This window comes from Triticum aestivum, chromosome 7D, assembly GCF_018294505.1.
Source record: "Triticum aestivum cultivar Chinese Spring chromosome 7D, IWGSC CS RefSeq v2.1, whole genome shotgun sequence".
NCBI lineage: Eukaryota > Viridiplantae > Streptophyta > Magnoliopsida > Poales > Poaceae > Triticum > Triticum aestivum.
In genome coordinates this window covers 502,722,683-502,737,629 of record NC_057814.1, presented here as the reverse complement: position 1 = coordinate 502,737,629, position 14,947 = coordinate 502,722,683, and the positions used below count along the sequence as shown (strand labels likewise).

Genomic DNA, 14,947 nt, shown 5'->3' with positions numbered 1-14,947 from the left:
GTGCATATATTTTGTTAGCCCGTGGCAACGCACGGGCATTCTACTAGTAAAAAATAATGACCATGTATTAGAAAAATTATAATATTGTATTTAGAAAATATTAATCAAGCATTTGAAAATGTTTAAATATGTATAGAAAAAAATGACCATCTATTAAAAAATGTTAATCTTGCATTTGAAAAATGTTAATCAATCATTTGAAAAATGTTAAAAATGTGTGTAAATAAATTGTTGACCACGTATTAAAAAATGTTATATTTTTTCTGAAAAATGTTTTTAACATATAAAAAATATAGAATAAAAACCAAAAGAAACAAAGAAAACCAAAAAATATATATATAGAAAAAGAAACATAACAAACCAAAAAGAAAGGAAAATAAGAAACAACTGAAGAACCAAATGAAAAAAAATAAAAATAGAAGAAGAAAAAAGAAATGAAAAAAAAGAAAAAACCGGCTCGACTTGATTCAAGTAGGTCGCGCCTCTGTTACTTAACATAGGCGGGCACGAGGGCTAGCAGTGCTCCCTATCTTCCTGGAGCTCCTGGGATCGATCCCTAATTCTCACATTTTCTTCTCTTTTTGTTAACTGTGCGTGAAATGGGCAAAGCCGCTTCAGCGATACAGATATTAGATCTTAACCCAGACTTTACTTTTCACTTTGATCATTTGCGCCCCCAGATTGACGGGTGGGGCCGGGGCCACTGGTCATTGAGAAAATCCTGGGGCAAACCATCGAACCCCTGATAAAGTGTGCCAAAATCATCTAATCCCGCGAGATATCCTACAATCTGGCTTTTTTTGAATCTAAACACACTTTATTATAACTTTAGTAATGTTCATGGGAATACATCGAAGGTCCGGGGGGTTTAATAGCCACACATGGCGCCCAAAATCCAGACCGAAAGCGTGCTTAGCGAGGCTATGTGCCTCAAGATTGGTAACTCTACCCTCGAAGATGAAGTTGCAGTCATCGATGGTTCTTGCTGTCTCTACAATTTCCTTCACAATGCTTGCATACATCCCTCCCTCCTGCTTGTGAATGTCCTTGACCACTCCTTGGCAATCAGAGGCGATGATCACATGTGATAAGGCTAGGTTCGTAGCCAGAGCAAGAGCTTCACGACATGCTAGGGCTTCCAACGTTGGTGGATCAGTGATGCCCCTTATTCTAATTGCTGAAGAACCCAAGTATAGCCCCGAGGCATCCCTGCACACCGCGCTGAAAGATATCCTTCATTTTGGTTTCTTGAAACAACACCATCTACTCTTATCTTTACAGATCCAAGCGGAGGTGGGATCCATCTCGGAGAAGCTTGTTGTTGGTTTTGTCCAGCAGGTGCTGAAACCCTCTTTGTCTTACACTCTTCCAGTTCCCGTATATACCTTCAAATGAAGTGGTGTGTAGATAGTGGACTTTGGAGTATATCCTCATGCAATGCTTGTCTTCTTGAGAACCAGAGTGCCCAGAGGGTAACCGCAACCTGAATAAATTCTGTAGTCAACATCATATCAATTACAGCAAACAACCATCTTTTGGCGTCACGTTCTCTTGTGTTGTTCAAGGCTTCAACCAGATCATCATCCTCTAGAGCCCAGACACACCGAGCCACCGTGCAGTGAAGCAACGAATGTTGCCACGAATCTTCAGCGCCGCACAAGCCACATGTCGAACTGGTAGACATGTTCCGATGATGGCGCACATTAGCCGTTGGAATTGATTGATGTGCAAGTCTCCATAAGAAAATCTTAACTTTTGACGGCATCTCCACTTTCCAAAGTTTGTCCCAGAGCTTGGACTCCCTTTCGTTGTTTGAGTTGGCTGGTCGACCCTCAAGCATCTTTGTTTCAACTAGCATCCGATAAGCAGATCTCACCAAGAAAACCCCATTCATCTCATGGACCCACGACCAAAAGTCCTGGATATGCCGTGTGATAAGGGTTTTGACATGATGGCCTCGGCATCTGTAGGAAGGAAGACCTGAGTAATCGTTCCTCTATCCCATTCTCCTCCTGGCAAGATCAATTCCCCCACCCATTGGGGCGGGTTAGCAGTTCTGCATGCGATAGGCCTCATATTTGATGGTCTAGGAATCCAATTGTGGTCCCAGATGTTCGTTGTTTGGCCATCCCCAATGCAACGAATAAGGCCTTGCTTCAGCACATCTCTCCCCTCCAGTACTGATCTCCATATCTGGGACAGGGCTGAACCAAGCTCGGCTTGCAAGAAATATGAATTTGGATGATATTTGTCCTTTAGCACCCCCGCGCTTAGGGCCTCTGGATCCTTCAAAATTCTGTACGCTTGTCTGGCCAGCAATGCAAGGTTGAAGATCTCGACATCCTGGAAGCCTAGACCTACACAATTTTTTGGCCTTGTCATGGTACTCCAAGTAACCCAGCTAGGCTTTCTTTGTCCTTCTTTGCTACCCCACCAAAACTTTCTAATCCGGGAGTTAAAATGTTCACTGAGGCCACGAGGCAGTTTGAAACAGGACATTGAAAACACTGGCACCACTTGGGTGACCGATTTGATCAGTACCTCTTTTCCTCCAACCGAGAGGAGTTTTTCCATCCATCCCTTTATCTTGGCCCAAACCCTATCCTTCAAAAATTTGAAAGCTCCATTCTTGCTTGTTCCTACATCCGAAGGCATCCCCAAGTATCTCTCTGTTAAAGATTCATTTTCAATATTTAGGGCCTCCTTTACCTTGGCTCTAAGAGAGTTGGGGCATCCCTTGCTGAAGAATACGGAGGACTTTGCAAGGTTTATTCTCTGGCCCGATGCATTGCAATAGCTTTCCATCAAAGAAGACAACTCATTTGCTCCAGTAGCACTAGCTTTTAAGAACAGTAGGCTATCATCCGCGAAGAGCAAGTGGCTAACCGGCGGAGCCTAAGGGGCCACTCGAATACCATTCAACTGGGATGATTCATCTTGTTTTTTTAAGAGGCACGAAAGGCCCTCCGCTGCAAGTAAAAATAGGTATGGAGAAATAGCTAGGGTCTCCCTGACGGATACCCCTTGAAGGAGTGAATACATCAAGCTTGGATCCATTGAAAAGAACTGAAAACTTTACCGAAGATAACATTCTCATCACTGTATCAACCCAAGACTGTGCAAATCCCATCTTGGTCATGATTGCACGAAGATAAACCCATTCCACTTGGTCATAAGCCTTCATCATGTCCAACTTCACCGCACAAAATCTATATCTCTTGGCTTTGTTCCTCTTCATAAAGTGTAAGCATTCATAAGCAGTTATTATATTATCACTGATTAGCCGACCTGGAACAGATTGTTCCTCAGAGATTATATCAGGCAAGATTTGCTTCAACCTGTTGAACAACACCTTTGACGCAATTTTGTAAAGCACATTACACAAACTTATGGGACGAAACTGGGTTAAATTTGTGGGATCTTTAACCTTGGGAATTAGCACAAGGATCGTTTCGTTGATTACCTCGGGGCTCTCCTCCGCACGAAGAATCCTCAGGACCACATTCGTAACTTTGGTACCACAAAGTTCCCAATGCCTCTGGAAGAAGTGTGCCGGGTATCCATCTGGCCCCGGGGCTTTTGTGGGATACATCTGGAAAAGAGCATTTTTTACCTCATTGGGTGTGTAGGGAGCGGTCAACCCATTATTCATCTCTGCCGTGACCCTGGCTGGAACCGAGTCAAGTACCACATCCATGCCCGATGTGCCTTCAGAAGTAAACAAATTTTTTATAGAACTCATTAGTTAACAGAGCCATCTCAGTCAGATCCTGGGTTAGAGAACCGTCGGCTCGCTGCAGACTCTTTATCATATTCTTCCTTCGGCGCATGCTGGCATGTCTCTGGAAGAATTTCGTATTACGGTCCCCAACTGATAGCCAGTCAATACGCGAGCGCTGCCGCTGTTTTATTTCCTCCATATGATATAGCTTCACTAGACGATCCGTGATTTTTATCTCTGCATGTGATGGAGATAAGCGTCGGGGGTCATTCTGTAAAGTTGCCAACTCGTTCTTTAGTTTTTTAATTTCCTTTGAAATATTTCCAATGGTAGCCGCACTCCACTCTTGCAAAGATGCTAACAGATCTCCAAGTTTTGTACTGAGTTCTGTGACAATTTGTCCCTAGGGTGCCTCTGTCCACATGCCCTCGAGGGATGCGCCAAATTCCTCGTGCTTCTCCCAGTACAATTCATACTTAAACAACTTCTTCTTCACTGACACTGGATCACCAGGTTCCAACAGTAATATGATCGGGCAATGATCTGAAGCGGCGCCCGTCTCATGAACCAGACTTGCCTGAGAGTATAGAGATATCCACTCAGAGCTTGCCATAGCACGGTTGAGCCGGACTCGACAGCAGCCCCTTCCCGATGTCTTCTTCTCAAAGGTCCACGCCTTACCATGATAGCCAAATCCTGAAGGGCACAAACATCCATGGCTTCCCGAAATCCCTGGATCTGAGACGTCCTGCGTTGGCCAGCCTCAGAGTGTTCATGTTGGTGTAGAACTTCATTGAAATCCCCAATACATAGCCAACGGAAGTTGCTTCTGCGGCCAAGGATTTTAGCAAGTCCCAGGTTTTGTATCTTTCTCCCACTTGCGCCTCGCCATACACGCATGTATGCCTCCAATCTGCATAATTTGGGATAGAAACAGTAGCATCTACATGATACTCCGAGTACCTATAGTCTGGCTGAATGCGAGATATAGTCGCCACCAAATGACTCGGGCTTACCTGCCTATTTCATAGTGGGCCTTGGGCGCAGTCTAGCAGAACGTCGGCACACAAGGCCGAGGAAGCCTCGCACCCGATCCTTTCCAATTTGGGCCCGAACTCCCCGACCTAGATAGAGCTCGCACGCACGCACGCACCGATCGATGCTCGCGCCGCCGTCCCCCCTCCCAGGTGCGCTGCTCCAACTGCTGTCTGCTCTGCGCGAGCCACGAGCCGAACGGCCGCTCCTCGTCGTTCCACCCGTGATCCCCGGCCGTCGTGCTGATCCGCTGCCGCCGACCCCCGGCCGCCATGCTGCACTGTCGTAGTGCTGCTGTTGCTGCCGCCGAGCACTCCAGTCCCCAACACTGGGTAAGTTTTTTCTACCCAGATTGAACTGAAATTGAATTGAAAAATAGCTTGTGTTGAACTCAATTGGTGCATTTTCATATCAATTCCATTTCTTACCATCGATGAAGGGTCTTTTTTTCATCGGCAAACAACTGCGAAAATGGGAGGCACAGATGAAATAAACCATTGATTTGGCACACTTTTGTACCCATGTTGTTATTTCCGTCTATCTATTTTTAGACCATTAAGCATTGTGTTTAAATTCCACATCGTTTGTGCAATTGGGCTTTATTTTCTATGCTCTCGCATGGAGTATTTTCATGATAGTTATGGGGTAATTTTTCAGTAGTTATAGGCGCTAAAGTTTTTCCATATCGCCTGAGAAAAGTTTGGCCCCAGGTTTGCCCCAATCCTGGCTCCGGCGCCACACACCCCTATGGTAAACCCTGGACTAGTTCTATTATGTACATGACCTACCTGCGGTCCTCTCACATGCCTACTCTGGCTGACGCCGCCGTCGGAGAGGGAGGGGGCACAAGCCGTGTCGCCACAGGCAGCTCTCAACGGAGAGGCTGGAGATAGAAGAGGAAGGGGAAAATGAGAGCCACTCAGCAGCCGTTCTGGTTCATCGAATTCACCCAAAAAATTCTCTTCATTATCTATATATACTTGTATAACTTTCTTGCTACTAAGTAAACCATTGCTACGCAATGTTTATGTATACATGTGCAGATCAGATTGATCAACTAAGCAAAAAATAACTAAGGAAAAAAATCAATGGAACCGAGAGAAAAAGAATATGCGACCTGCCGAGCACATATGTACTCCTACTTAGGAACTAGTACAAACTACAAACACATGCGGAGCATTCGTTTCCGGCTGGCTGAAATTGAGCCGTTGGTCCGCCCGTGCACTGCCACTGCATGATGAATCACCTTCTCTGGAAGTTGAGCACCTTGATGGAGAGACCAAAGGCGACAGCGAACAGGACGGCGAACCCGGCCGTGACGACGGCGACGACGCCCAGGAAGTCGTGCTCGAATCCGAAGAAGCTCTTGAGGAAGGCGTTGATGGGCACGCCGCTGTCCTGGAGGGGTTCCGTGAGGTCACCGAACTGTGAGGCCACCAGCCCATAGAGCGTCCATGACACCGGGCACACCCACGAGTACCACCTCCACCACACGGGCATTGTTGGCCGCGAGATGACGAAGCCCGAGAAGAGGTTCCACACGCCGTAGAAGAAGGACGAGACGATGGAGGCGATGTTGTAGCTGGGGGTGAGCCCCACGGCGAGCATGCCATAGTAGGTGAAGTAGAGCAGCGTGAAGTACATGAAGTAGAGGTACCAGCAGAACTTCTTGACGTCCCACTGGAAGCCGATCATGGCGTAGACGATCACCCCGTACGCCAGCGACTGCACCAGCACGTAGGGGAGCTCCACCACCACCTGTCCGAACGCGTATGGCAGCGCCGAGTACATCCCGGCCGCCCGCTCCCGGTAGAACACCGTCCGCTCCACCGCCACCACGGGCTGCACCGACGACGAGTAGGAGATCCCCATGAAGAGCACGGCCGCGTACATGGACCCCATCGCGTTGAACAGGTCCTGCGTCCTCGACCTCTTGCCCCCAAGTTGCCAGAATATGGTGCCGAACATGAGCGCGACGACGAGGGAGAAGAAGAAGCGGACCACGGTGTACTGAGGGTTCCTCCAGTAGGACAGGTGCTGCTTCCACAGACACGCCATGCATTGGGTGATGGAGCTCTGCGAGTACTGCGTCGGGAAGTAGAGATCCTTGGAGCCAGCAGGGGCCCTGCTTATGTCCCTGATCACGCTCTGGTTTCTCCTGGAAAATATTACCATACCATATATTGTTTGTCAGTCCATCATATCTTCATTGATCAATCCTTGAGCAAAAATGCAAATTTAATGACTTACTGGTACAGGTCTGAGTTCTTGTAGACTTCTGCGAAACTAACACCTAGTATGTCTTCTTGTGCCTGTGATGTCACTTCCAGCATCCAAGTTGCCGGATTGTACCCAGGTTTGATCTTGCTGACCCGTTCGATTCCCTGAGGAAATTAATACCATCAAATTGTTACTATCACTCAAAGCCATGCAATGCAAGATCTAAAAAGAACTTGAAAAGGAGGAAATTAAGAAAGATCAAGCCTTTTTCAGAGAAAGCAAAGTTACCTCAAAGTATTGGATGAGATCACACGACTGGTGCCCTAGAGGGCCCACATATATCTCCTCCCCTCCTCTCTTCATCAGGAACAGCTGCAAGACAGGAAAATGTCAATTTTGGAAACATGCATGAAAAAGTGAATTTCTGCTATAGTTATAATTACCTCATCGAAGGCTTCGAAAATGTCAATGCTGGGCTGATGGATGGTGCAAACAACTGTCCTGCCCGTGTCGACGGTGTTCCTCACCGTCCTCATGACAATAGCCGCGGCCCTGGCATCAAGGCCGGAGGTAGGCTCATCCATGAATATTATAGAGGGGTTAGCGACAAGCTCGACGGCGATCGTCAGCCTCTTCCTCTGCTCCGTTGACAGGCCGTTCACTCCAGGTAGTCCAACAAGCGCATCCCTCAGTGAATTCAGTTCTACCAGCTCCATCACTTGCTCTATGAACATCTGTTAAAATGGATGAAATGGAGTTGTACAGATCAGAACAAGTGTAATGTTTCCGACTCGAGTGCCTCGGAACAAGGACGCATATATACATACCTTTCTTGTTTCCGACTCGACATCGGAAGGCAGTCTGAGCCATGCGGAGTAGACCAGGGACTCATACACGGTCACATTTGGTGAGTGGATGTCATTCTGCTCACAGTAACCCGAGATACGAGCAAAGGTCTCCTGCTTCTTCGGGTAGCCAGAGATTGAGATGTCGCCTTCAATGTAGCCTCCAGTCTTTCTGCCAGCCAACACATCCATCAGCGTGGTCTTGCCGGCGCCGCTGACCCCCATCAGCGCTGTCAGGACTCCCGGCTTGAAACTGCCACTGACTCCCTTCAGCAGAAGCAGCCTATCTTCATCAACACCTTGTGCTTTCATTTCCTGTTATGCAACAAGTTTTTTTTGTCAGCAAGTTAAATAGCTGGAAACTGAAAGTTTTAGAACTCAATCAAATAATAATTGATGTGATTGAGTTTCAGTGCACAGATTAAGTTCTAATGATGGGGATGCCATTAGAACCATTGAAGGGAGTTGGGAAACTGTCGAAGGGCATTACCGCAGGCATGTCAACAGAATATCTCATGTTGTTGAAGGCAACAGCAAGCGGCGCAAAAGGCAGGACCATTCCCCTCCTACCACTGTCTTCTGGGGCGGCAGAATTTCTCCTTGAGCTGTTGATGTTCCCTACATAAGAGAAGTTTGGCCCCTTAGATGACATGTTGCCGTGGCTGTGTGCATCGCAAGGATGCAGAGGCCGGGGGTTATCTCTTTCTTTTTTAAATGACATGTTACCATGTTCATTCATGTCCCAATCATTACTGCAAGTGGCCTTACCTGCAGCCGCAGAGATAGAGTCATCAGGAGTTTCGCCGGTGATATTGGCATGCTTCTCCTTCAGTGCATCCTCTGAAAGAATTTGCTGAGATTTCCCCAACGCTGCATGTTTTAAAAGAAATGGTCTCAGATCAAGTGCTTGAACAAAATACGCATTGCGAAATTCCATTCTAGAAGCTTTGGATTACGTTTAAGGTAGCTTAGAGCGAGGGTGAAGAGGATGTTGAACACGATGACGTATCCCAGGAGTGCCCCAACGCCAATCCAATACCATTTTGCCTCAGTGAAAAAGCCCCTGGACTTGAGCACATCTATTCCTAGAGTTCTGTTGGACCCCTGGAGAACCTGCAAAATGGTTTTGACGATCAGAACTTTCGATAGTATTATATTATGTCAGCGACCAATAGTTTTGTTGTCACGGTGGAATTGGAAACAACACGACATACCCGTTGCCATTTGTCCCCAAGGAACTCGTTTACAGCAATGGCGCTCATGGCATACTGAAGAGGTGACATCCAGTATCCCCAGATCCACCATTTCTTAACATCATCTGTCATAAACAAGCAAATATGAAAATCCTGTCTCTGAAATTTACATTTCAGTGACCTAGTGTATAATTATTATTTTTGTTCCAGGAGAGGAGCATTACGATGCGACAAGACGAATCCACTGAGCACGAGCAGCACAAGAAGTGCAAAGGACGCCAGCGTATTTGCAACAACCATGGTCCTGCCCAATGCTGCAATAAACCTGAACAATCCTGCAGCCATCTGGTTGACAAACAACAGCAGCAAGTACTGCTTGAACAACCTGCATGCAAGAAAACAACAAGATGATTAATATTGATACGTGCTACTTGTAGAATCATGAGTTGTCTTGTCATGTTCTTCTTCCAGACGTATAGTTTAACCGGTAGTCTGCCACAGCAAGATGATTGATATTTGACGCGTACCTTCCAACATCTGGATCGAACCCAATGACGTAGTAACCCAAGAATACTGTGATGGCGACCTCGACGCAAGATATCGGTATCTTGAGGATCCAAGTTGGTATGGCGTAAGCCCATGCAGGGAAGAAGAGGTAATCTCTTTGCTTGAAGAAGACCGGCAATTTTATGGTGGCCAAAGCTAGCTCAGAGAAACCGTTGAACATGTGGGCAACTATAGCGAAGAACAGAGCACCCAGGTAGACAATGCCGTCGTTAACTGTACGATGGTGCATGTTTGTGCGCAGAAACAGTGTCATCACGATTACTGTCATCACCAGAAGCTGCAATGGATATCAAGGTAGTTCTGTTAGTTCATCACAATCTCTTAAAAGTATGAAGATATGCCTGAACTGAAATAGGAGCCAAGCTGCAGATGGATATCAGGTAGTCCCATTACTGTCATCAATCAATTAGCTTTACCTGAAAAGCCCGGAAGCGGTAGACAAACATATTCCTTTTCATGAGCAACCACTCCCTCTCGATGCACGCACGCAGCAGCTCTGTCTTGCTGGCGCCGTACGTCGAGGTCGTCAGTGAAGCAGGGTGGCACTGGCTCCTGTCGAAAGGGCGAGAGAGCTCCGCAGATAAACTCTGCCCAGCATGAAATGCCTGGAACGCACGGGCAAACTCCTTGACTGGGACGTATTGGTATCTCCGGTCACTCCTTGCCCAGTATTGTGGCTGATCTTTCCTTGATGTCACCTATAAGTTTTACAAACCGCTGATGTTAGTAACTAAACATCAATTCAAAACATATACTTATGACTCCATCCATTCTGAATTAGCTGAAGTTCTAGATTTGTCCTAAGTCAAAACTTATTTGAGTTTGACCAAGTTTATAGAAAAATATGGTAAGATGTACAACACCAAGTATACATAGTACGGAAATATATTTTGAAGCATTTGAGCTGACTTACTTCTTGCAAAAAGTCAGCGACGCCTTTCCGGTCGGGACATTTGAAGCCCATGGATTCGAAGAATTCAAGCACATGTTCACGTGGCCCTTGATACACAATGTGACCATCCGACAAGAGGATTATGTCATCAAACAAATTATATGTTTCTGGTGCAGGTTGCAACAAGGAAATGACAGTTGTGCCACTGAGGATGTTGGTGATTAGCCCAAGTGATTTCACTATCTGGTATGTGGTAGAGCTATCCAGTCCAGTGGAGATTTCATCCATGAACAGTGCTCTTTCCGCTCCGACCATCATCTCACCTTCAGAAAAATTTATGTAACCAAGGGTCAGCAAATGCTCAGGTCTCAGATTCTGCTATGACAACGAGATGAGATGTTAATGGAGATCGTATAGTGTACGGCAGAATAATCATGAGAAGTATATGTTGTGGTTCTACAAGAAATCTTGGCAATGAGATCCGATGTTCAAGAAATTTGGAAGACTTGATATTTTTGTCCTACAATGTCCAGGCATGACAATCAGACTGTCTAGGGTTTTTTGTAATATCAGACTTACCAGTTGTGACACGTTTGCGTTGCCCCCCTGAGATTCCTCTCAGCATATCATCTCCGACCATGGTGTCAGCGCAAATGTCAAGCCCTAAAATCTGCAGGGTTCAACATAACAGTCAGTCAGAGCTTTACGCATTGAAGAACAAGGTATTGTTGTTGGATTCAGTACCTTGAGGATATAATCAGTTATGATATTTGTATCCTGACCGCCCACTGATATTGCCTTCATGTAGACATCGAGATCTGGGTCTGGTTTGATATTTGCAGCCTTCTCCCTTCTTGATAGCTCAGTTAGCATGTCTAGGACAAGTTAATCAGGAATTAGCACACAATTATAAAGTGAGAGAAGTAAATTATCTTCCATAACTTGGTCAATTTTGAGCTCACCGTATCTACTTCCAACCCCTTGGCATCTGGCTGAGAAGGCCAAGGTTTCCCGTACCGTCATCTCGGCAATGTGAAGGTCGTGTTGGGATATGTAAGCTGCTGATCTCTGAGCCACAAACTCATTCATTCCATGCCCATTGTATGTCACTTTTCCTGAAACCTGGTTGATTCATATCATAGAAAAGTAAGTTTCCTGGAACTTCATAACAAAGAAAGATTGCTGTAATCAGGCAAGTTGATTAATAAGCACGCCGTTTAACCTTTAGATCAGAGCCTAGTTTCCCTGCCAGAGCAAGAAGCAGTGTAGTCTTCCCAGATCCTGGTGGCCCTAATAGTAACGTCATCCTGAATTTTGCATTGACACCAGACATCAGACCATCAAGTGCAACTGAAATATGTTGCTTAAGGACGGCATGAATACGGGAAATCGACGAGTGATGCAAGACTGAAGAATGTTTGACAGCAAAGTTTACAAATAAAATACTCCTATTTTTCACCTGAAACATATGGTTCTGTGTATGCTACCATGATTCCAGGACATGTAATCTAACTGAAATATTGGTCATGCAATGGCAAGAAAAAGGTGTTACCTCTTTGGCTTGATAATTCCGTTGACATCGTGCAGGATGTTGATGGGTATCTTCTTGTTGGGAATTATGCGAAGAAAATTGGCTAATGTCTGAAGGAGAGGGCAGGCACAAGCAGAAAATGGTCAGGCTTGAAGAACATTCTGTAGAATTCATGAGAGTATATAGTAGCTTCCTTCAGCACTCTTGTCAGTACCTCTAGAGAATTCAGAGTGGTGTTGATGAAGGTGGGCAAGCCTCTGTTCCCCACATGTGCCAGCGCCTCGATGTTGAGGTGATCGTATCGCACTTCGATCGTCGGAAAGTCGATCCCAACTCTGAAACAAATCAGTAGGGGAGAAATTCAGCATCCCTTGCTGTGCTTAATTTCCAACTATAACGGGATTGGAGCTTTGGATTGACAAGAGAAAATCTATGAACGGTGCAAATGTTCAAATGTGTTGGCGAATATAGAATTTTTTAGCAGGTGAGAACAGTAGAAAGAGATATGCAAAGCAGAGCAGAGAAGAGCAGAGCAAACAGGCGAGTGAGAGCCACCTGTCTATCCTCTGCTTGAGCTTGAGCAAGAAGCGCTCGTGGTCCTCCTCGGCGACGCGCACGAGCCGGTCGAGCAGGCGCGTCCGCTCCTGGAACCCGAGGCCGGCGACGTCGACGAACCCGCCACCGCCGCCGCCGCCGCCGCCGTCGTCCCCGACGACGATGCCCTTGCGGACGCGGGCGTGCGTGGGCAGCCGCTCGAGCGCCGCCCACATGAGCGCCTCCTCGTCGTCATCGTCGCCCGCCCTCGCGGACGACGCCCGGGAGAAGACGTCGCCGCCGCCGCGCTCCCGGTACGAGGAGCCCAGCCGCAGGCTCGCCACCCCGAACGCCGCCTCCCCCGTGTCCATGGCCGGCCGCCGGACCCCCTCCTCCCAGAAAGAAAAGAAGTGTGGACGGATCAAGGTTCGTGCAGGACAATGCGCTCCGTGCTGATCGTTGACGCTCGATGGCCGGGATCACGAATCCGAAAACACGCTGTATGCCAGCTTCTTGGTTCGCTGAAAGGTGGTGGTTGCGGGGCGAGAGGATATATAGCGGGCTGGCTGGGCGGCGACCCGGTTGGTGGAGGGGGGCTTCAACTCCGTTCCACGGCGGCGGTCAAGGGTAAAGTTGAAGGAGGAGGGTGCAGTGGATCCTGCGCTCTGGTAGTGGGCCACCGGCGCCGGGCCGGAGGAAGAAAGGCGGGAAGCTTCCGGACGAACGGGGCGTCGGGGCGAGCGCGTGTCCGCGCTTTCCCCGGCGCACGCAGTTGAAAACCGGAATGCGTAACACACTTTGGCCGTGTGGGAGAGGAATTCCTCTGGGTCAGCCGAGGTTGCTTTTTGAGATCTCTTGCTTTTTTGGTGGGTGCCAACCGAGTGAGGCGTTTTGGCTCCCAGAATCATCTGCATTTGCGCTCAATTAAAAAATCAAAACAAATACTAATTTTTTTAAAAAATTCTATTATTTTTGGCATGATAGATAATTTGATGTATGATGTTCGCTTCAAATTTCAAATCATTTGGACATCTGAGTAGTTCTCGGTAAAAAAGACAAACCTAGGATCTATTAAATAGTGTACTGTTCTGATTTAATTTATTTATTTTTTGATGAGAGCTACTCAAATGTTCAAATGCTCTGAAATTTGGAGCGTATCTCACGCACCAAATTATCTACCATGCACAAAATTTTTGGATTTTTTATTTTTTTCTGAAACTTTTATGAATTTTTTTAAGCGAGTGCAGATGAGCCATTGGATATTCGGTGAACTTCTCTTTTCTCAGAGAGGAAACAGGGAAGGAGACTGAGACGTTCTAGAAACTAGCTGAGTCCTCTTTACTTTTCTCGTTTTCGCGGCTGCTCGTGGCGTGGGAACGGCGTGATCCACCGGTGCAACTTGCCTAGTGTATCGGTCTTACGTGGAAAATCAACGAAACTGGTCGTTGTACCGTGACACGCCGGGCTTGACCTTCTCGTTGGGATTCGTAGAAAGCCATCATTGCCAACTTGTCTTCGCGCACGTTGATGTACCTGATAACTCTTCCATAGTGACGTGATTTAGCCGTTATGAACTCCCGCGGAGACGTGCATGCACTTGGACACTGCCATGAGTCCATGACCCGCATACACGACGCCGACTGATAGTGCTAGCATGTACGCACGCACGTGACTCGTTTATTTTATCGGAAGAGCATCTATCTCAAGGCTAATTCCAACGTGTCGACCATCAATCAACATGTGGTTGGATGGTTAGGAGAACAATGATACTCCCAGCCCATAAGGGTTCAAGTCGTGGTGCTCGCATTTTCCTGAATTTATTTGAAGATGTTTCGATCGGCTGGAGGCGCCGTTCACCCGCGTCCGCCCAAGTCTGGCAGTGCGCCCAACCGGCTGACCCATTTCGTCAGCCCAGCCTAAAATTTTGCAACTAACATATATTTCCGCAACTAATTCAGGGCTAGCGGCCATAGTTTATGCCAGCATCCGGTATACATGCCGACCTACAAAAAATTGCCATAATTCATGCTGACACACTTGCCAGCACCCACAAAATGCCATAGTTCATGCATCTCGGCTGTAGTTCATGTCGGCACACATGTCGATCGTGCTCTCGGCCATAGTTCATCCATCTAGTTTGAGCATCTCCCTTGCCTCTTTGCGAACGAAACCCTTTTCCTCGAGGACACTTGGTGTGTTGTTGGTGGGGTTCGGCCGGAGGTACGTGGGTGTGGTCGAGCATGGCTGTTGGCGGCAACGACGTCCAGCCTAGATCCCGAGGCGGCGGCCTCGGTCGGCGGCGATGGGTGAAGCTCAGGCGGCCCTCGGCAACATGGTGAGGTGGTGCCCATGTACAAGGCGGAGTTGTACCAGCGATCTGGTGGCTTTGGCTCCGGTTCGTTCGGATCG

At 47.2% G+C, this 14,947-nt stretch overlaps 1 protein-coding gene across 1 annotated transcript; it reads right to left on the bottom strand.

Moving 5' to 3' along the window:
- Positions 1–5,700: 5,700 nt before the first annotated feature.
- LOC101290577 (ABC transporter G family member 44) lies at positions 5,701–13,139 on the bottom strand. The gene is made up of 20 exons (XM_044581710.1): positions 12,560–13,139; positions 12,219–12,339; positions 12,026–12,114; positions 11,696–11,780; positions 11,436–11,595; positions 11,218–11,348; positions 11,053–11,143; positions 10,495–10,796; positions 9,998–10,279; positions 9,542–9,858; positions 9,239–9,399; positions 9,036–9,139; positions 8,778–8,934; positions 8,590–8,691; positions 8,312–8,439; positions 7,804–8,136; positions 7,420–7,710; positions 7,265–7,348; positions 7,007–7,140; positions 5,701–6,914 (listed from the first exon to the last, which is right to left on the bottom strand). The coding sequence occupies exons 1-20, from the start codon at positions 12,907–12,909 to the stop codon at positions 5,999–6,001; spliced, it is 4,338 nt and encodes a 1,445-aa protein (XP_044437645.1). The 5' UTR covers positions 12,910–13,139; the 3' UTR covers positions 5,701–5,998.
- Positions 13,140–14,947: the final 1,808 nt, after the last annotated feature.